A 22289-nucleotide genomic window follows, 5' to 3' on the forward strand; every position below is an offset into this window, starting at 1 on the left:
TTCTCATGGTTGCATCACGAGAAATAAAACAAATACTATATTTTGGTACATTTGTACCCATGTGGATTTTCAGAAAGTTGTAGCTCGTAATGAAAACAAAAGATCATCACAAATAATTGCCTAAACTCAGAAGTTTTTATGAGTCAGTCTCCCTCTCTCTGCCTCTGCCTAGGTAAAAATTTTTAAAGGCATCTAGGAAAGCAATTATGAGGATTTACTGATAATAGGAGAAATAAAGCCCATTACTATGATGAGAGAATGCTACTTTCAGTCATAGTAGTGATTTAGTCACCACTGTTGTTCCTCGGGGGTTTCAAGGAAGTCGGCTGTTGTGCGACCGTCCAGTCGGGTGTAGAAATTTTCATGTAGGGTCCTGGGGCTTATGCTGGATCCCAGGGGTGCAGGATGTATGTCCAGCCATAGCATACTTAAGGATAAAAATTCTGACTTTCTGGTAAGAGTCACCCTGTCACCGACATCTGCAAGTCTGTGTGTCTCTGTACCTGATGACATCATTGCCCCAACCCCCCAAAAGTTCAAGTTCCCATTTCTCCTCTTCCATCCTGTGCATTTGTGAGAATGAAACACCGGATTTGAAAGTGGGGACACATTTCTGAGACGTGAGCCCTGGGTGGGTTGCAGAGGCTCTAAAACCCCTTCTCTCCATCCTCACTCACTTGTGTGTCCCAACACCCCTATTTAGGGAAGTTCACTCTAACAGGAAACGTGGTTGAGGAACTGCAGGGGCGCACCGTGTCTCCGGGACGGGCAGAGGCTCGCTACTGGTTCTCCGTGACGGCTCTTGTGGGAGCACAGGGAGGTGCTCGAGCCGAGTTAATTTCTCGTAATTTCGGCCATTTGAAGAGAGAGTTCGTGCGCAAGTCTCCCCTCCTGATTGCCAAATGTCATCTGCCAGGCTGAACCTGACCCTATCTGATGAAAGTCCTTCCTGGTGTCGGTCAGTAATACCAGGTTGGAGCCCGGTGTTTTGGTCCTGGTTTGCTGATGTGGGGTTTGTAGTCCCAGACTTGTCAGACTGCCAGAGAGCGGTGTCCGTCCTTCCCCAGTGTGGAGGCAGGCACCGAAAACACGTGATGTCCCCATGCGTGGCATTGGGCATGCACCTGTTGGCGATGGCAGACTTTTTAATTCATGCAACAAGAGAACATGTGCAGTTTACTGCCATGCCGTCCGGCGGTAGTGACGTACCGAGAATTGTTGACTTCTTGGTCTTCTCCATTTTAAGTTCTCTTTTAATATTGCAGGGTTCTTACACATTTTTCCTCTCTTTCTTCCTGATATCACTGAAAACCAGTGGAAGTTTGTGGTCTTGTCATCAGGCTTAAGCTGTAATTCGTGCTGTTCCGCTGGCTCGGCCGCGTGAACGTAACGGGCGCAAGGCTCATTGCTGGTGTGCTCATTGGGAGGAGCCTTGAGAGGGCGTCTCTTCTTTCTCCTTGAACTCGACACTGAATTCTGGGGTAGCAAGGAAAAGAAGAAATTACAGCTAAGGAAGTACCTGTGCATTCCTAATTAAAATTCGAGATGGGTAAAAATTACAGGCCATTGTTTTTACAGACTCTGCCGTTCTTAAAAATGGCTTCTATCGGGTTTTAAATTAAGAAATGACTCCAGTGTAAATCAGATGGTGTAGCAGACCAGTACTTTAGTGATTGGTACCAGGCAATTAAAATCTGCCAAAGCGATAGAAAATTTTTTGCTCCTATCACATGTGAGCAGAAGTGGCCTTTCAGCTTTGCTGGCAGAGTGTCAACCTTCCTGCAAAAAATCAGAACTTATGTTCGTAAATTAACATATATCCTGCTTGTATTTTAATGTCCTTTTCAGAGTAGGAAGGAATGAGCTCTGTACCTATATCTGCTTTCTCTGCATTTTTTATTTCCCAATATATTCTAACTTTTATCAAAACCACCTGCTCTCTTGGTAACAGAGGTGAAGTAACTTTACAAGTGATCAATTATAAATTTGGAAGAAAGTGTGTTTTGCAATATTCCACAATGAATTGCAGCTGTACATTTATCACTTAGGTGTGTGTAAGACCCTTCTGTGAATTGGCCCCTTGGAGTAAGTGTATTTTGATATAATGGCCATCTGTTCACGGATACCACACTTGCCGGTCTAAAACCTAGTTTGATGTACATAAACATGTAATCTGGTACGATTGTATAGTTTCACCAGGTGGCAATACGATAGCAAAGTTTGGTATTTACTGCAAGCCAGTAAGCAAGCAGGGACGAGACCTGTGTGTGATCTTTGTCACTTTTAAATATCCATTTTCCTCATTCACAGCCAACTCTCAATTATGTGTGCTAATGAGGAAAAGAGCTTGGATAAACAAAGTTTGCCAGCCCGATTCTTGTCATTTGTTTCCACCGCCTCCCGCATCGGGCCTCAGGGAGAGCTGCTAACAGGAACCCCGCTTCTCCTTGTGACTTGTTGCCCCCCTTCCTTGCTCTGTTCCCTGGTGGAAGATGTAGTCATCAGGGAAACTGCAGACAGAGGGGCCCGGATGGTGCAGACATTAAAGAACAAACTTCCCAAATGACCCCCTGGTCCGAGTTTGAGTCTGGTTGTTAAGGGCACCATCTGCCTGGTGCTCAAGGCCAGTGATGGGTCGGCTCTCATCGGGACAGACGTGCCTTACTTTGTCCCGACTGTTCAGAGGTTAGCCACAGCATGTGAGGTGGGTGCGAGGCTAAGCGGGGGTGCCTCTGACCGTGTAGGGGGACGGCCCCTGAATACGCGTGTCCCAGTTCATTTTGCACCTGCAGGGTGTGAGAAGGATGCAGAGGGGCCGGCAAACGTGGACTTGGGCTTGGTGACGACGTGCCACCATCTCCGTGAGCACTTCCTAGATGCCCCCCCCCGCCCGCCCAAAAGACACCAGTAGTTGTCATGAATGCGGTTTGGGGAAACTGAGGTCCTCACAAGTGGGTGAGTGTGTGGGGGCCACACTGTTCATCAGTGACTGGTCTGGGGCTCCTGCCTAGGTGTCTCATCTATCTGTCTTTCCCTATGTCTGTCCTCATGTCACAAAAATGATGAGTGTCTGTCCTTTAAGAGGGGACCACAACAGTGGCCCCATTAACCTGGACCCTCTAGAGATAAGTAGGTGCAATGTCACCCTCCCCCACCTACCCTGGCCTCCAGGTCCAGGCTGCCCAGGTCACCCCTTCCTTCAATCACCCCTTGCACCCTCTATGTGCACCTGCCATGTGAGACAGATGTGGCTCAGGGGGACTTGTCTTGAGAAGTCAGTCAACCCCTTCCTCCAGATCCAGACGTGGCAAAACCAAAAGCCTCCTTCCCTGCCTCCTGCTGAAGCCCGGTGTCCGGTTGGTCTTTTCAGGCACCGTGGGGTGGGTATGGTGTGAGAATTTCCTTGTTTAGGACAGCCCTGTCCTGCAAGATCCAGCCTTCTCATCCTTCCCAGGCCCAAACTCTTATATTGAAACTCAGTAGGTTTTAGAGCCTTCTGAGGGCTCTGACCCTGGGATGTGAGTGCCCTTGGCCTGAGCCCAGATTTGGAAGGCAGGAGCCATTGGGGGTGGCCTGGGGGGCTCGAGCATTGCTTTTAAAAAGGGCCAGGTCTGTAGGCAAGGCAGAGAGGGTCGGAGCCCAGCCCTGACCCTGGGGGAGCCTCAGGAAGGTCTGTCCATCAGCTGCCCAGGGGTTAGGTGGAGAGGACTGGAAGATTAGGGGTCACGTGCTGGGTGGGTGGTGGCCACTGGTGAGCACGCAGGCGGTGCTGCTCTGGAACTTCTACTGTGTTTATTGTCATCACTAGGCCTGGGGCCCTGGAGCCAAGCCAGCCCTTGAAGTTTCTCAGAATGGAGGGCAGAGGGGTAAGGGAGGCTGGCCTGATGGCTTGCAGAATCAATCTGGAACATTCCGTGGGCTCCCTCATGCCTTCCTTTGTGTGGAGGTCGAATCCCTTGCATCCGTTATGTGCTGTGGCCATCCCACGTGACCATGGGTGCCCTGACCTGCGTTTCGGCTGGCGGGCCAGTGGAATGGGCCACTGGAATGCAGATTACTGGGTTATGTGGATGCACTGTCTTCAGCAGCTAATTTCACCCTGCCCGTCTCATCCTAGGAGGGAGCGGGAAAACAACTCTGGGGGCAGAAGGGTGTCAGGGTGCGGGCTCAGGGCGGTTGCCCCCCCCGCCCCTCTGGGTCCACGCTTCCTCCGGCCCCTTGTTATGTTAGCACTGAAAAGTGAACTCATTCAAAGCGTAGGTCAACAGGCTAAAACAACATGGCAGAAGAGCAAAAGAGCCAGGGAATTTCACCTTATCAGGACTGATACGCTGGAGGAGTAGATGGTGAAAGCGTAAACCTTAACGTTCTAGAACAGGAATGTTCTGGAAAGCTGAAGCGATGCAGCACGAAGACCGTTGAGCTGGTGGGCTGAGGGCCGCTGAAGACGCCCTGCCCCTGCGCCCGTCCCTGGGACTCCGCAGCCCTCTCCAGGGGAAGGCGGGACAGGGAACACAGTGGGGGGGGCGGTGCATTCCAGGAGCAGGAGACCCTCCTGGCAAGCTCAACCCCTCTTACCAAAACCCAGATGCATCTGCACCTCTCGCTGTTCCCACCCTTGCCCTTTACTTTTTAACATGTTTTGAAAAATAACAATTAACCAAGCCCTTTGCACATTTCCGCCCCCAGGCTGAGCCCTGCCCTTCTGGGGCCCCCTGTTCCCAGGGTCCGACTAGTGGCTGCTAGGTGCTTGCCGAAGGTCTGCTGCCAGCTCTTTTATTCCAGAAACAGTCTGGTGGCTAATCCTTGTTTGTTGAGCTGAAAACACTGAAGACGATTTTGAAGATAGAGATATTTATCAAGAGCCACGTCACTCAGCAGAACTCATAGATATTCATTACCTAGAAAAAACCCACTATTCTTTTAAAAGAATTTTCCCCTTGTTTTTGTCTTTTGCTTTTTTCACTTAATAACTTTGCCCATGTCATTAAAGATACTTTTTAACGTCTGAATAATAGTCCGTCCTTGGAATCAACTACAAATCACTTGATGGTCTTTTCTTGCTGACGATTTAGAGCGTGGCACGTTTTGTCTAGAAGGATACTATAAAGGACATCGTGTGTAAAGCTCTGTCTGTATTTCGTACCGTGTTCCTGGCCGTACGTCCAGAAGCAAAGTTATCGGGCCTAAGAGTGTCCGCATTTGAGACTCTGTCCTCGTGCTGCTTTGGTTGGGGCTGTCTCAGCACGGCTGGCGCAGGAGAGGTGTTCTGCATGCTCCCTGCCGAGAGGCTTGGGTGGCCGACGTCCACGGCATTTTCTGGATGTGCTCCCTGGCATGGAGACGTGACGGGCGGAGGAAAGCAGCCTCATCCCGAGGTGGCTGGATGGAAGGAGCTGCCTGGGAGTCGGGGAACCCACACGTGGACACCGCGTGGTTGTTTCTTCCCTGGGCGGCCTGGGGGATGCTGCTCAGCTTCTCCGAGACTCGGCTTCCTCATCTGCAAACAGGCATCTCCGTGATGCTGCCTCAGAGGCTCGGGGGGTGGAAGGAGGTGATAAAACGAACACGGCCCCCGAGTGGCCGGTGGCATGGCCTCAGCAGTGTGAACGGAGTGAAAGTTCACAGTCTGACGGAGAGGACGGGCAAGTGAACATCTCTCAATCCTCCAGGCGTGGTGGATTCTGGCAGGGATTAAGAGAGACATCCCGACGGAGGTGACATCCAAGGCTCCTCGGGGATAAGTGTTGTTCACAAGGTGAGGGTGTCCTGCCCGGGACCAGGTTGCACCTAAGGCTGGATGCGTGGCAGGGGGCGGGGTCCGCCTGGGGATTCGTACCCCCATGCAGGGCATGGGTTTCATGGAGATTTTAACTCTGGGATTGTGAGAGTGGGGTCCCAGAGCCGGCCCCAAGGAAGAAGGCTGCAGGACAAGAGGGCGAGGCCTGGCTGGAAGGCTCTGCAGCGCCTGCTGGGGGGTCTGCATAATGGGGGCAGGGGCAGTGCTGGATGCAGGGCTGGGGAACAGGGACAACCGCTGCTTGGAATGGGTAACTTGCTTGGGGTGGTTCATAATCACTGATTTAGGGGATGCCTAATTCAGGAGGAAGTGTGCTGTTATTTGGGGAGGGGACAGGAGGAACATTCTGTTTGCACATAATTGGCTTGGGAGTGTCGGGAACTCTGACATCAGGACAAATTCACGTCATACCAGTTGGAGCTCCTTCTACATGCCACACACGTGGCTGCTCTGAAGACATGCGGGAAGGGAAGGCGTCACCAAGCCCAGCCAGGCTTCACATGCTGTCCCCTGACGGGGCCTGGAGGCGGGGGACACGGGTTTGGTGGTCATAGGCTTGCACTGGAAGACTCCTGTGGGATAGGCAAGAGCCACGGGATGGGGTGGCCGGAGGCAGCTGGTGTGCTGGCCCCGGGGCAGGAGGGTCAACACGTGCTGTCCGTCCCTAGGAGCGTGGCTGGGGCAGGAGGGACCTTGATGCTGCTTCCCCACAGGGGCTCTTGGGAGGGGTGCCTGCTGAGCCCGGGTCAGGAAAGCAGGTAGGATCCCAGGCTGCACCTTAGAGCGTGCCAGGGCTCCCTTCCATGAGTCCAGCAGGGCAGGCACGTCAGGGATCCCTGCTGTCCACACCCCACCTCCTGGAACACCGTGGACGTGGGTATCCGGGTGGGGGGAGGCTCAATGAAAACCCATACCTCTCAGGAGGGTTTCCCTGTGGAAGAGGCCGGGTTGCTCTGTGGGGGTCCACCCGACACACTAGTAATGGTTGCACTGGGCTGTGGCGTGGGCAGCAAAACTATTTCCGCTCACGCCAGGAACTTCTGGGTGTAGACTGGACTGCCTCAGGAGCAAGTCGGCCTGGGATGGCGTGTGGTCTGATGACACCCCGCTCCGCTGGGGCCGGGGGAGCAAGTGCCCGAGGGAGCAGGCAGATGCCAGCTTAGTCGTGTCTGTGCCCTTCCAGACCCAGAGAAGCCACCTTGGAGGGTGAGGGCCGGGGGTGCTGGACAGACCCTCGTGGTGTTACAGGGGATTTCCATTTCTGCATGTCCAGAGCCGAGACAGAAGTCCTTTCTTTATTCTGCACACACGACGGGGGCCCACTGGGGTGGAGACAGTGGGCAGCCGCCCTTCTCCCATCCTGTGAGGGAGACAGACCAGCTGACAGGTGATGCCGGGTACAGACCCACAGTGATGGGCCTCCCAGGCTGGGCCAAACTGGTTCAGGTAAAACCTTTTCTTGGACGCCTGGGGGCTCAGTCGGTGAAGTGTCTGCCTTCGGCTCAGGTCATGATCCCGGGGTCCTGGGATCGAGTCCCGCGTTGGGCTCCCTGCTCTGCGGGGAGCCTGCTTCTCCACCTCCCTCTTCCTGCCACCCGCCCTGCTTGTGTTCTCTCTCTCTCTTTAAAACAACAACAAAAAACCTTCCCTTGAAATTCGTTTTAATTACTTGCTAGGGCATGAACATTGCTTTCCCAGAAGTGGATAGACCACGTCTAGCAGGCAGCCTCCTCCCGTGGACCTGTTTGTGGAGCTGCCTGACGGCGTGCCACGGCAGCTGCTTCGGGACGGCTCCGTTGGCCGGCGCCCGTGGGACTTGGCGCCTGCATCTTCACACGGACTCGGCCCTGCCCAGACGGCTTCGGAGCCTTAGCTGCCCCGTCAGAAGAGGTGGCGAGGCTGCCTGGGGCTTCTGAGGTGGGGCCCTCGGCCGGGGCCTGAGCTTCAGACTTTCAGAACCCCGGACCGTCCGAAACCTTAGATAATTATAGACAAAATGAAGATGACATTCAACTTGGCGGTCATGTTATTTTTTTAAATTTTATGAGCTTTACATTGTACAGGAGGGCCGTAGCAGAGTCTGGAGCACAACCCGGATGCCTGCGGTTACACCTGCTGCCCTCGTGGCTTGTTCGTGGACGGCTCTTCTGTGTGGGATTCTGCTGGGAATCACGTGCACGCTCGTGTTCCGACAGCTCGATGGCAGCGCCCCGGGGTGGGAATGGGCCCACAGTGCGCGCAGGGATGCTGAAGGGTCCAGCAGAGAGAGGCTGACCGAGTGACCGAGTCGGCGGGATTCTGCGCGTGCGTGTGTGTGTGCACGTGTGTGCTTGCGCGTGCATCCTCGGGGGAGTGTGTGTGCTCGTGCCCACGGGGACTTGCCGCCGCCCCAACCCCACGCCCTCGGTTTGCAGGTGCTGATACTCCCCTGTCCCTTCCTCCTGCCCCCGGCGTCCACCCCTTGGGCAGCTGGGATGTTCTCCGTCTCTCCTCCCAGACACTCCTGAAGACACGTGCTCTTTGCCGTGTTCCCTTAGGATCGGGCTCTGATAATGTGATAATGAGTGATCACATTTAATGAGACACCCCTCTCGCATCATATCAGTGCTTTTTTCTAGGGGCTTCCTGGAAAATATCTTAACCCCAGATTTCCCAAGGAGTGCATGGAACACTGGTTCAGCTAGTTGTTGCCTCAAAAACAAAAATTAAAGATAAATAAAATTCTGTTGCTCAAGTAAGTGAGGAGGTGGTGCGTGCAGTTAGCTCCCCTTGGGGATTAACGAGGTCTGTCATATATTAGACGATCTAAAATGCCCTGCAGTAAAAAATCGGGTTTCATGTAATGATTTGTGTGCCCTCCAAACCTCTCATTCATGTGACAGCTGTCCGTGTCCTGTAGTTCCTCTGGGAGGTGATGCCTTCAACCCCAGAGGTCGCTGTGCTGTGTAGCCCGAGGTGGGCTGTCGTAGAGAATACTACCGGCTCTGGTAAAACTTAAAAAAAGTTATTGTGGTAAAATATTCATCACATAAAAGTTAACATTTTAACCACTTTCAAGTGGACAGTTCAGTGGCATTAAGGACATTCACACTGTTGTGCAAGCACCCCCACCATCCGTCGGCAGAACTTTTTATCTTCCTGGGCTGAAACTCTGTCCCCATGAAACACCGCGTCCCCATCGCCCTCCTTCAGCCCCTGCAAACCACAGTCGGCTCTCTGTCCCTGCGAAGTGACTCCTTATCACAGTACTTCATGCAAGTGCAATCCGACCGGATTTACCCTTTTTTGTCGCTCCTCCCACTGACCGCAGTGCCCTCCGGGTTCATCTGTGCTGTAGCGGGTCCGTTTCCTTACTCTTAGAGGCTGAGTACTATTCCGCCATGTAGATACGTGTATTTTGTTCGTCCGTTCATTTGTCAGCAGACATTTGGGTTGTGTCCACCCTTTGGCTCTTGTAAAGAATGCTGCTTTGTACGACTGCCTGGTGTCCCTGTGCCGGTGATGTCTGCTCTGTCCAGGCAGGGGGCTGGAGGGGCTCTATTTTGTCCTTTTTAGTGAGTACCAGAGTATTTTTATCTCTTGCTGTTGGGGAGCTCTTTATTTATGGAAACTATGTGATACTGTCTGTGGAACATCTTGCCCTGAAAGTTGACAGGTCCGCCTGATGGGGAGGCATGACGGGCTTGCATGTCACTTAGGGAAGGAAGAGCCCCCGGGAGGAGGTGGCTGGGCTCCCCCTCGGGCCCCGCTGTGGCGGCCAAACTGATGTTTTTAAGAAGGGGGCAGATACTGGCCCTTTAGTGGAGGCTCCTTGGCTGACTTTGTTGGCTCGGGAGGAGGGGGGCTACTGTCCTGGTGGGAACCTTATTTCCACAGGAGCCAAAGACTGGCTTGTTCCACACAGGGTGGGGGGAGCCCTGCAGCCCAGGCGCTTGGTTGAGAAACATCTTTTTAAAGATCACCTAACTGCTGGGGAGGCCGCGTCCTTGAAGATGATTTATTTCTCCTTACTGTGTTTCATTTTTCTCTCCTAGCTTATGTTCCGGAGGAAGAACTGAAGGCAGCAGAAATAGATGAAGAGACCGTGGAGGAGGATGGGCTGTCTCTGGACATCCCAGACAGCGACTACGTGTGCAATGAGGACGCCGAGATCAAGGAAGCTCAGAGCTACCAGAACTCCCCCGTCAGCACCGCGACGAACCAGGACGCTGGCTATGGGTCGCCCTTCAGTGAGAATAGCGACCAGCTAGTGCATTTCAAAAGCTCTGGCTCCAGAGAAGAGAAAGAGGATCTGCAGGGCCCGGACAGCGTCTCCTACCCCCAGGACAGCTTGGCACAAATCAAGGCTGTGTATGCAAACTTGTTCTCCGAGTCCTGCTGGTCCAGCTTAGCTCTGGATTTGAAGAAGTCCGGTTCGACCACCAGCAACAACGATGCGGGCCAGAAGGATAGCTCTACCCCTGCCCCCACGCCCCCCGCCAGCACGGCGGGCACCACGGGCACCACAGCCAGCACCCCCAGCTCCGGCTCCGGCACCGGCACCAGCAGCAGTGGCGGCTCGGGCTACGACTGGCACCAGGCCGCCCTGGCCAAGACGCTGCAGCAGACGTCGTCGTACGGGCTGCTGCCCGAGCCCAGCCTCTTCAGCACCGTGCAGCTCTACAGGCAGAACAACAAACTGTACGGCTCGGTGTTCACGGGCGCCAGCAAGTTCCGCTGCAAGGACTGCAGCGCCGCGTACGACACGCTGGTGGAGCTGACGGTGCACATGAACGAGACGGGGCACTACCGCGACGACAACAGGGACAAGGACTCCGAGAAGACCAAGCGGTGGTCCAAGCCCAGGAAGCGCTCGCTGATGGAGATGGAAGGCAAGGAGGACGCGCAGAAGGTGCTCAAGTGCATGTACTGCGGCCACTCCTTCGAGTCCCTGCAGGACCTGAGTGTCCACATGATCAAGACAAAGCATTACCAGAAAGTGCCTCTGAAGGAACCAGTGCCAGCCATCACCAAACTGGTCCCTTCCACCAAGAAGCGCGCCCTGCAAGACCTGGCATCCCCATGTTCCCCCGAGCCGGCGGGGCTCGCTGCCGACACCGTGCTCAGCGAGTCGGCCAAGGACCAGAAGACCGCCAACCCCTACGTGACGCCCAACAACCGCTACGGCTACCAGAACGGTGCCAGCTACACCTGGCAGTTCGAGGCCCGCAAGGCGCAGATCCTCAAGTGCATGGAGTGCGGCAGCTCGCACGACACGCTGCAGCAGCTCACTGCCCACATGATGGTCACTGGCCACTTCCTCAAGGTGACCACCTCGGCCTCCAAGAAAGGGAAGCAGCTGGTGCTGGACCCTGTGGTGGAAGAGAAGATCCAGTCCATACCTCTGCCCCCCACCACACACACCCGGCTGCCCGCCTCCCACATCAAAAAGCAGCCCGACTCCCCCGCGGGCTCCACGCCCTCTGAGGACAAGAAGGAGCCCGAGAAGGACAAGGTGCCGGCGGCCGGCGAGCCGGAGAAGAAGGTCAAGGAGGAGAGTGAGGACGCCCCCGAGAAGTTCGAGCCCACCGCCCTGTATCAGTACCTCCGCGAGGAGGACCTGGACGACAGCCCCAAGGGCGGGGTGGACATTCTGAAGTCCCTGGAGAACACGGTCTCCACGGCCATCAGCAAAGCTCAGAACGGCGCGCCCTCGTGGGGCGGCTACCCCAGCATCCACGCGGCTTACCAGCTGCCCGGCACGGTGAAGCAGCTGCCGGCCGTGCAGAGCGTGCAGATGCAGCCGTCCTATGCCGGGGGCGTGAAGCCGCTGGCCTCGGAGCACAGCGCGCTGCTGCACTCCCCGGGGAGCCTCACGCCGCCGCCGCACAAGAGCAACGTGTCGGCCATGGAGGAGCTCGTGGAGAAGGTCACCGGCAAGGTCAGCGTGAAGAAGGAGGAGCGGCCCGCCGAGAGGGAGAAGGGCTCTCCGGCCAAGGCCGTGTCCCCCGTGGCCAAAGAGAACAAAGACTTCCCTCGCGCGGAGGATGGTGGCAGCAAGGCGCAGCAGAAGAAGGGCCCCGAGGCGGAGGTGGGCAAGGCCAAGAAGGAGGGTGTGCTGGATGCGCACACCCCAAACGGCACTGAGCCTCTGAAAGCCAAGGTCACCAATGGCTGCAATAACCTGGGGATCATCACGGACCACTCGCCGGAGCCCTCCTTCATCAACCCGCCTGAGCGCGCTGCAGTCCATCATGAACACCCACCTGGGCAAAGTGTCCAAGCCCGTGAGCCCGTCACTGGACCCGCTGGCCATGCTGTACAAAATCAGCAACAGCATGCTGGACAAGCCCGTCTACCCCGCCACCCCCATCAAGCAGGCGGATGCCATCGACCGCTACTACTACGACAACAGCGACCAGCCCATCGACCTGACCAAGTCCAAAAGCAAGCCCCTGGTCTCCAGCGCGGCTCTCCGTGTCGTCGCCGCTGCGGGAGAGCGCCCTCATGGACATCTCCGACATGGTGAAGAACCTCACGGGCAGGCTCACCCCCAAGTCCTCCACGCCCTCCACCGTGTCGGAGAAGTCCGACGCCGACGGCAGCAGCTTCGAGGAGGCGCTGGACGAGCTGTCGCCCGTGCACAAGAGGAAGGGGCGGCAGTCCAACTGGAACCCCCAGCACCTGCTCATCCTGCAGGCCCAGTTCGCCTCGAGCCTGCGGGAGACGCCGGAAGGTAAGTACATCATGTCGGACCTGGGCCCGCAGGAGCGCGTGCACATCTCCAAGTTCACCGGGCTGTCCATGACCACCATCAGCCACTGGCTGGCCAACGTGAAGTATCAGCTGAGGAGGACAGGGGGTACGAAGTTCCTGAAGAATTTGGACACGGGGCATCCTGTCTTCTTTTGCAACGATTGTGCCTCTCAGTTCAGAACTGCTTCTACGTACATAAATCATCTAGAGACACACTTAGGCTTCAGCTTGAAGGATCTCTCCAAGCTGCCACTAAATCAGATTCAAGAACAGCAGAATGTTTCAAAAGTCCTGGCAAACAAAGCTTTGGGCCCGGTAGGGGCTGCCGAGGACGATTTGGGCTCCACATTCCAATGCAAGCTTTGCAACCGGACTTTTGCGAGCAAGCACGCAGTCAAACTGCACCTTAGCAAGACCCACGGCAAGTCCCCGGAGGACCACCTGATCTATGTGACGGAGCTGGAGAAACAATAGCGTCCAGGTATGAGAGGGACCGCGGCACATTGCACTAAACGTTGTCTTTGTACTGCACTAGGCCTGGCTGAGCCTCCGAAATCAGCCTTCCCTTTGTTGCCGAGCTGGCTGTCTGGACCTTGGTTTTTCTTACACATATTTTGTAGTTATATTTATATGCTCTTTGTCCAATTGTGCATGTTATTTTTCTTTTTCCGTGAGTCAAAGTCTGACCTTTATTTTCAACATCTGTTCTTGATGTTAAGCTATCTTTTGTAGGAAATAGTGGGGCACACTACTCAGAGACATTTATTTAGCAGAAAAGAAAGACACAAATAACAATGATAAAAAGACATCCTAAAATTACAAAGTTGCCATGACAATAAAGGTCATAGAACCTAGTAGTGTCAAATTTAACCCTTTGAGGACTGCAATTGCATTTCTGTGCCTTTCACTCAAAAAAAAAAAAAAGAAAAAAGGCTTAAAGGCATTTCATTCAGATCAAAAGCTGTGTCAGACACAAAACTTATTTAATAATTAAAAAATGAGCTTTTATATGCAGAACTGGTTTGTGAAGGAAACATGCATGCAGCTGTTGGAAGATAGAAAGTTGTCTAGGACTCGTGGGGTTAGGAAGCCACAGCTTTACACATTGAAACAAAAAAAAAAACAAAACAAAAAAACCCACCACCGCCACCGCCACCAAACACCCCAGTTGCCACTATGCCCAAACCCTCTGGATGCTGAAAAAAAAAATGCCACTTTCGGCAAAAAAAGTATGCAAGCTATTATTTAAAAATGTGTAAAAATGCTATTTCTTTTTTCCTGTAAAATACTGCGGTTTATAGTTATTTACAAATGTAAGCTTTGGTATAAGCTGACCTTTCTATAGCGTGCTGCATCGGTAAATGAAAAAAACATGGGGCAAACGTTGGAGTCCTTTCCTTGTAAATTGCGAGCATCAGCTTAAAAACCCCTATATGTTACATATCGTACCATTTTAATCTATTCAACTTTCTTTGTACCTTCTGGCTGTATGCTTTCTCTTTTAACTTTTTATATTGTCATTTTATATTAAATTTCTGTGTATATAATGTAAAACCACAATTTTTGAATAAAATTTAGTTCCTGCAGCTTGATTTAAATAGAGAAATTTTACTGGCACCTGCATCTTTCCAGATGCATGTATATCAGACAAAAATAAATAAATGGAAACAAAGCAAGCATTGCACTATTAATTATACATTTTGATGTTCTATCATTAATATTGTACAGTACATTTTGGTTCACACAATTAAATCCACTGTTTTCTCAAATGTAAAATAAACCCACAAGCAGTTCTTGATTTACATAGATTGTCATGTCGTCATTAAATTGCCTCTGAGAAGTTATTTCGGCAGTGAGAGGTATTGCTCATGCAATCAACCAACAAAAATTCTATTCGGGATCCTCGTTTCATGATTTGTGGCTGACGTGCTTCATTCACATGATAAGTATTGCATTTTTTAAAATGATAATTAAAATTGTTAACTCCGCTGGGTGCCACGGATGACTGAGTTGAGCCACTGAGCGATGGTTCTTCTGCATAGACACGGGCCGAGGGGCTTCATTTAGAGGATCTCGTGGGCTGCTTGAAACTGTTTCCGGTTATCCGCAGTGGGAATCCAGGCCCTCAATGAGGGGGTGGAAGGGTAGGTCTTGCTCTAAAGGCAAAGACCCTGGGGGCCTTGGAGCTACTTCTGTGTTGCCCTAGAGAGGAAAGCCCGATTTCTGCACTTCGGACATTCAACAGTTTTGGAAAACTGAGCTGCTGTGTGCCTCCGTGTTGGGGACCCGTGCGCCTTCCTCTGGAGCGCCCAGGGGCTCCACTGAGGAGACACCAGGACTCCGGGTGTCTGAGCAGGAGACTCCCAAGCCCTCAACTCCAGGGCTTACGCTTCCGTCTGTGTTGAGGGGCACACTGACGTCAAGGCCCCCAGCCTCTTTCCTCTCCAGAAGTACTTCCTGACAGGAGCAAGAAAATGTCTTTTTCTACCTTTTGCTTCAATTTTCATCAAATCATATCCTGAGAAAGGTTAGAAGGCACGGCGCTCTGTTGGGAAGCAGGTGAGCCCCGGCCAGGATGGCTCTGCTTCCGCTAATGACTGGCGCAGCGGCGGTCAGGGCGCCATGTTGACACAGTCTTTGTGCTAATGCCCAGAGCGCCGGGGAGGCTTGCTACAGTTCTTCCCACTTTTTCATTGGTAAATAGCTCTGTCCTTTAGGGGCTTCAGCCATTTAGACATTTCGGTTCAATTACTGGGTGATTGTGTACTTTGGGCTCAAGGGGTGACACAGAATAACAAGGAAGCCTATGGCAGGAGCGTGGGGTCTTTGCATAACAACCCTTTGAAGTCATATCTGTTTGACCACAGGCCCCCAGACACGGGGTTCTGCAGTTTCACCCGGTAGCAGAAGAGCCAGAAGTGCAGGTGCCGTGGTGTGCAGGGCGGTCAGAGGCCGGGCAGCATCCGCTGGCTTAGGACATTGGGAAGCTGCTCGCACTCGAGTCCTGACCACTGGGGCTTGGGCACAGAATTCGGGGTTTCCCTTCTTTTTTCTTTTTCTAATTCATAATCACACTGCTATCTCGTCACCCACCCTTGTTGTCACGGACCAGTGGGTGGGGGACTAAGTTATCTTGTTACTACTACTACTAGTAAGAGGGCGATCCTAGTTCTGTGTATGGGGCGCTTCCTGGTGCCCGGGAGCCTTCTGAGCTCTTCACACGTGTTATTGCGTTCAGCCCTCACACCTGTATGCAGACGGCCCTGTTACTTGCATGCTTGCGTGCACATGAGGAGCCTGGCAAAGCGAATGCCCAAAGTCACATGGCTTGTGATTGACAGAACTTGGGCTCAAAGCAGGGAGGCTTTGCTGGGCCCAGCTCTCCATCACCCCCTTTGACCTGTGCCTGTGGGAGCTGCCCCAGGTGCCTAGGTGAGGGTGTGGCAGTCAAGGGCTGGCCTCTCTGGGATGGGGACTCAGCTGGGCTGAGTGGTCAGGTGCCGCTGATCAACAGGACGTAAGCAGCCACCCTGAGCAGATGTGCAGTCTTCAGATCACCTCCCACTACAGCCCATGTCGGATCACAAAACGGGTCAGCTCTGGCCTCTGTTGGATCTGAAAAGTAAGTTGAAATAATGTTTCTTATGAGTCTGTAGCAAGTTCAATTGAATACAGGTCTACATAGTAATGCAGAAACTCGGTTTATACAAATACAGATAGAGTGACTAATCCCGGGAAGAAATTGCCTACCTCTGATTTGAGGGTTTCCTTACATTTCTGCTTTCTTCGTCTGCATTTGAATAAACATGCCCACCTTTCCTTCACCTGTGCATCCCCAGAATGGACTCTGCACATGGCATTGTGTTCTGTCCGTTCTTCTGTGCGCCTCTCTTAACCCAGGGAGGAAGTCTGCATCTTCTGCAGCAGGAGGGCAGATGGCCCCCAGCAGCCAGACAGAGCTGGCCCCCACCCGGCTGGCAGGGGCCTGTGGGGGGCTGGGGAGAAGGCATGTGACGTGACAGTCCTGCGTTCCCGTCTGGTTAGGCTAACGTAGTCGGCATGCATTTGTATTTGCACAGTGAGCCTTGCGTATAATAACTAATCAGATACTTTTTCCTGTAAATGTGGGACTTTTCAAAGTTTGAGACCTTCCTCAGAATGTGATTTGGGTGAGGATGGTCCCTGTCATTTCATCAATATTTAAAGAGATATAAAAGCCTTGAAACAATGATAGACAATAGTTTATCGAGGGGAAACAAGCTCTTAGGCATTGTAGGTGAAAAATGATTAAAACCTTTAAGATTTATGTCCCTGCATTCCTACGTTTGGTAATTTTTGAAAAGCTATTAATGTTCGCGTAGACCATGCCTAAACTCCTTCTAAATTCTCAGAAACCTGTGTGTACACAAGCTTTTTTCCAAGGTGAAATTCTTTGTTATGCACTTTATTATTATTGCTCTGAAGGTGATGGGAACCACTGAAAGCCACTTACTGAATTGTGAGCTTAAAAGACACTGAAGGGTAACATTTGGCAAGCATTTGTACTTTTTACATAACTATATTCTTATAATAAGTCATTGCAGAAAACTTGGAACACAGAAAAAGAAATAAAGATTAACTACTATCTTCATCTAAAGAAAGATCACAGTTCGTGTTTTAGCGCTTAATCTTCTCTCCGTACCTGAGACACAGAGATCACGCTCGTACTCTTGTACGTCGCCTTCTTTACCTGATAGTAGATACTGCATATTTTCCCATTTTATCAACACTTTCTAATCTTATCGAGATGGACTATACTTAATCAATTCTCTATTAGTTAGAATTTTAGAAAGCAATATCAGATTCCTCTCGAGTTTTCACTATTACAAATGAGTACAAAGAACACTGCACTCAATATTTCTGATTATTCCTTTTTTTTTTTTTAAGATTTATTTATTTGAGAGCTGGAGCGAGAGAGAGCGCACAAGCAGGGACAGGGGCAGAGCGAGAGGGAGAGAGAGGAGCAGACTCCCCGCTAAGCATGGAGCCCAGCGTGGGGCTTGACGTGGGGCTTGATTTCAGGACCCTGAGCCGAAATCAAGAGTCCGACACTTAACTGACTGAGTCACCCAGGTGCCCCTCGAATTATTCCTTTAGAACAATTACCTAAAAGAGATTTCTGCATCACAGTGGGACTTTGTGCCAAAACTGTCCACAAGGGAGCCTATACCAACTTACATTCCCATTACCATGACAATGACCCTTTCTCTACATGGACCTTTTCTTTGTGAACACAAGGATTTTTTTTTTTTTTAATTTCTGGCTCTTTTCTCTAATTGGCCAATGTGATCTTGATGTTTTAATTTATAAAGCTTTTAATGTTTATTGCCCATTGATGTTATTTAAAGAAAGGATGGTTTAAGAACGAATGAATCAGGGGTATTTCCACGTGAATTATGATTTCATTTAATTGAGTGGCCAGTACACGTATTTTACAGATGACCCGTCAAAGAGGAGGGAAAGGAGTCAGCTGAGACTGCGGCTCCCCCTGGCTCAGGGCTGGAGCACCATGGCCATCTCCTGGGCGCACTCTGTTCAGCCCGCTCTCCCGCGGCCAGGCAGACCATGGCCAGTGACACCGGTAGATGATGTATTTAGACTATCTTTAAGTTACCTGACTTGTAAGTGGAAGAAAAGTTCCAGATTCTGTGGTTTCTATTACTCATTTATAATTAGTATCATTGGGAAAGCAAATGGCATCTCAAAGTAGAGAATCACCCCAGGAAGATGAGACTTGTCACCTAGGGTGACCGCACACAGTAGCACCCAGCATTGGGAGTCAGAAGGACGGGGAGAAGACCCCTTCAAGAGCCTGCATCAGGGACCCCTCCCTTGAGTGAACTTGCTCCGGAGCTGAACCGAAGGCCTCTGCTGCAGGTTTCGGATAGAAACTGCAGAGGCCCGTAGCAAGGCTGTAAGGACAATGTGGAAGGCGCTCCCCTGGGGGCTGCTTCACACCAGGCGGTCCTTCGGAGCACAGACAGAGGCACGTGTTTCCACCAACTATTTAGGGCTTGACGCGTAACCAGTCATTATTTGTCTTAAATTACAGAAAAGTACCTATAATTTTATCTGACCGGAGTAAAGATGGTCCGATGATATGTTACAGGGTCACTGAACAGGAGCAGTGGCCTCACATGGCGTCACATTTTGTGATCGCATTTGAGATATGGTGCACGTATTCTTCCATTGAGCGATGACTGACATCCGACAAGATGTGAGTTCCGGGTGCATACGTGGTGACCCCGTCTATGCAGACACCCCCGAATGATCACCACGGCTACGGCTTAGCATCCTCACCACACCTAGTGAGATTGTTTTTCTTGTGTTGAAAACTTTAAGATTTATTCTCTTAAGCAACTTTCGTATCTGCAATGCAGGTATTACTAACTACAGGCCCCAGGCTGCATGTCACATCCCCGGGACTTACTTATTTTACAACCACAAGCTTATACCGTTGGACCGCTTCACCCATTTCACCCACTCCCCTGCCTTTGGCAGCCTCCTATCTGTTCTGAGTGTGAGTGGGTCGATTGGTTGGTTTTTTAGATTCCGTATGGAAGTGAGAGCAGACGGTATTGGTTTTTCTCTGTGTGACTTACCCCACTTCATCATATTTAAATATAAACTAAAGAGGAGGTTTCTGGGTTGGAAAGAATGTATTGCTTAAGTGAATTTAGAAGGAGGTCTTTAAGACTGTGGGCTTTCTACACAAACCTGAAATTTTAGGGATGTTCTTCTCTGAAAGCTTGTTTGGCCAAAAAGAACACTGGTGAAGAGGATTGAGGACAGTTACACTGGAATCAGCAGTTTCTAAAATATGCAGATAATAAGGAAAATCCCATTCTGCATAACTGGAATCATTACCGAAATTCTTTCAGTCAACTGGTATTCCACTGGATTTCCTAGGAGCAGCTACAAAGCACTCAATCAATCCCAGGATTAAAACATTTTTCTCCTGTCAGTAAATTTTTATGCATTTATTCATGTTTTTGGAGTAATCTTTGCACTTTTATCCAGCTGACTGAAACTAAGAATTTCCTTTCCTCTTTGCAGAATAACAAAACATGGGTGTATAATAAGTGCTATATAATAATAAAACTTCTCAGGGTGGGAATTTTTGAATTCTTTATGACCTGTGTCATTTGAAGTTATGTATTGAATCATATTTCTAAGCTATAGCCTTCTGATACATGTCTCATGCCATTATGCCCTGTTAATATTGATAAAGATTGATCAATTCATCATTAGAGTTACCAATTTCAACACTTGACTCTTTAAATTCATTAAAATTATGGAAGGCAAATATTTACTTAGGTTTGATTTGTTACCTTTAAGAGGCAGTAGAGCCCGATATACCTTCATTTCACTTGTAATACACTTATTTATAAATTAGGAAACTCTGATGCCCACTTCCGAAGCTATTTATTCTCCTTTCAGAGATTCCTCACCCTTTTAAAGTCATGAAATTCACAAAGCATTAACTTGGGTTTGCACATTCCAGGATGGGGAGCTCAAGTGCAGGTCTTGCTTAAGGGGAGTCTGGGTTTTGCACTGTTGGACGGCGCGAGAACTCTGGACAGATTAACCGGGAAGCCCTTCCTTCCATAAGTTAGTGGAAACCCATGGCGTTACCATCTGCAATCATCTGCAAGCAGAAATCTGATGGAAAGGACTTTGTTCAAACTTCAGGCTACTATGAATAATATTTTTTAAATAGGAGGGCATTTAAAGTGGCAATCTCTCATGGTGATTTTTTTGTTAAAGACAACGTGAATATTCATCTGGTGAGATCGTCAGAACTTCACAGTGACGATATGTAACATCTTATTTGTTGTCATGGAAGCACTGCAATATCACACGGTCCTCTTCACAAAACAGTGACAGCTGCAGAAGCACCTCAGGTGCTCGTCACTCCAGCTTCTCAGGAGAAAACAATAGATTTCTAAAACTGGAGTCGCAAAGTTTCTTTCCAGATGACCTCTCACTTTTCTTAAAATTTCTGTTTCAGTTCTGTTGGCACACCCCCTCTTTTCCCCGAGACACCGAGGTTTTCCAATTCCTTGGCATTTGCTTCCAGAGGCTTACCTTTTCAGGAGTGGAATTCATATCAGGAATCCAGAGTCTGCTGCTCAAGGCTTTGGTTTGAGCGTCATCTGTTTAGTGAATGGTTTCCACGCTCAGAGAACAGTCTAAGTGCATGGCGCTGACATGAAGAGACGCAGGCAACGTTTTCGTCACGTGATTGCGATGCCGTCACGTGATCGCGATGCCGTCGCGCACACACTTCCGGCGGGAGCGCCCGGCGCTCGTTCTTCCCTCCGCCGGGTGTCAGCATGCAACTTCTCAAAGGCAGATTTGGCCTTTCTTAAGCCTCCACTGCTCAGAGACAAAAATTTTTCTGTACTGATCGCGTTTCACCTTGTGGCTCACTTTCCGAGGGTTTTCTTGAAAATCCCCACTTCCTAGAGCCCTTCAGGCCCGACACCGCAGCGTCGTAGGAAACCCAGGAGGAGGGAGCGCGTGGGGAAGCAGGTGTGCGCCGCGGCCGGCCGATGCTCAGGTGGGGCGTGCGCGGTGGGAAGGCGCTGTCGTGCTGTGTCTCAGGAGGAGGAACGGGAGGAGAGCCGAGACTCGGGGCCGAGGGCAGGCTTGGCAGAGAGTAGAGAGCCTGGAGGATTGTGCTGTGTGGGACTGGGGTCTTGTCTCCACCGCGATGCTTAAAGATTCTGGTCATCGTGGCACCTGTCGGAGGAGAGGGCGAGGGGACATAGATCCACGTGGAGGAGAGTGCCGGAGAGAGCCCGGAGCCGGCAGTAGGGCCCTGTGCGGTTTGTAGCACGTAGCGGGTGTTGCACATGTGGACGGACACGGTTAACGTGAGGACTTGGAGCTAGAAAGGAGGAGGAATGGCACGGATGTTGAGTGGGCCATCCGGGACCGGTGGTTGGAGAAAGTGTCCCAACCACCATAGACGGTTCACAGATTTCATCTGGAAAGAACGAAATTGCCAAAAGAGAGGTGGAGCGTGGTCTTTCTAGGGTTAAAGATCCTTAAGCTTTAGAGAGAATGTATAAAAGAAAATTTCTTTCTGAAATAATTTATGGAAATGCCGTGCTCCCTTTGAAGGTTCCATGTCACCGCGTGGCACTGCGCAATGTTCTCTTTCTTCACCTGTCAGGCAAAGACCACCTCGAAGACTCTCACTGCTGATTACTAGTTAATTGTCATTAATAAGTGACAACTGACATTATGGGGGCTTAATGCAGAGAGAACAGAAAAGAGCCACAGATATTCTAATGAGCTGACTCCTACGTGCCCTCTATTGTTGTCGAAAATGAGGAGCTGTCGTCATTGTTCAGGAGATGGGCTTCAATTGCTCTGGAAAATATTCTCTTTTAATTTCTTTATGCATAGCTAATTCCTGGTACTCTGTATTTCTTTCTCCCCCGCCCCCCCTTTGAGCGGGCGCACGCACACACACACACACACACATGCACGCACGCATGCACGCACGCTCACTCTCTCACTTTCTCCTGTGAGCGTGCTACAAACTCCCAACTTAGGAGGTGCCGTAACTTATTTCTAGACAAGAAAGTAGTGCGCTCTAAAAGAGCTGCTTTTTATAGAGCAGATAGAAAAGAAAGGCAGCTTAATGTCATAGTTTTAATTGACTTGGGTGGGGACAGAAGTGGAGAGGACCGGAGCCGAGAGA

General features: G+C 51.0%; 1 protein-coding gene across 1 annotated transcript; it reads left to right on the forward strand.

Moving 5' to 3' along the window:
* The first annotated feature begins 921 nt into the window (after positions 1–921).
* TSHZ1 (teashirt zinc finger homeobox 1) lies at positions 922–14339 on the forward strand. Its single transcript, XM_034642170.1, is given in 4 exon segments — positions 922–958; positions 9835–12011; positions 12013–12251; positions 12253–14339. Coding segments are annotated over 4 exon segments (3195 nt in total). The 5' UTR covers positions 922–936; the 3' UTR covers positions 13010–14339.
* Positions 14340–22289: the final 7950 nt, after the last annotated feature.

Source organism: Ailuropoda melanoleuca, chromosome 14, assembly GCF_002007445.2.
Source record: "Ailuropoda melanoleuca isolate Jingjing chromosome 14, ASM200744v2, whole genome shotgun sequence".
NCBI lineage: Eukaryota > Metazoa > Chordata > Mammalia > Carnivora > Ursidae > Ailuropoda > Ailuropoda melanoleuca.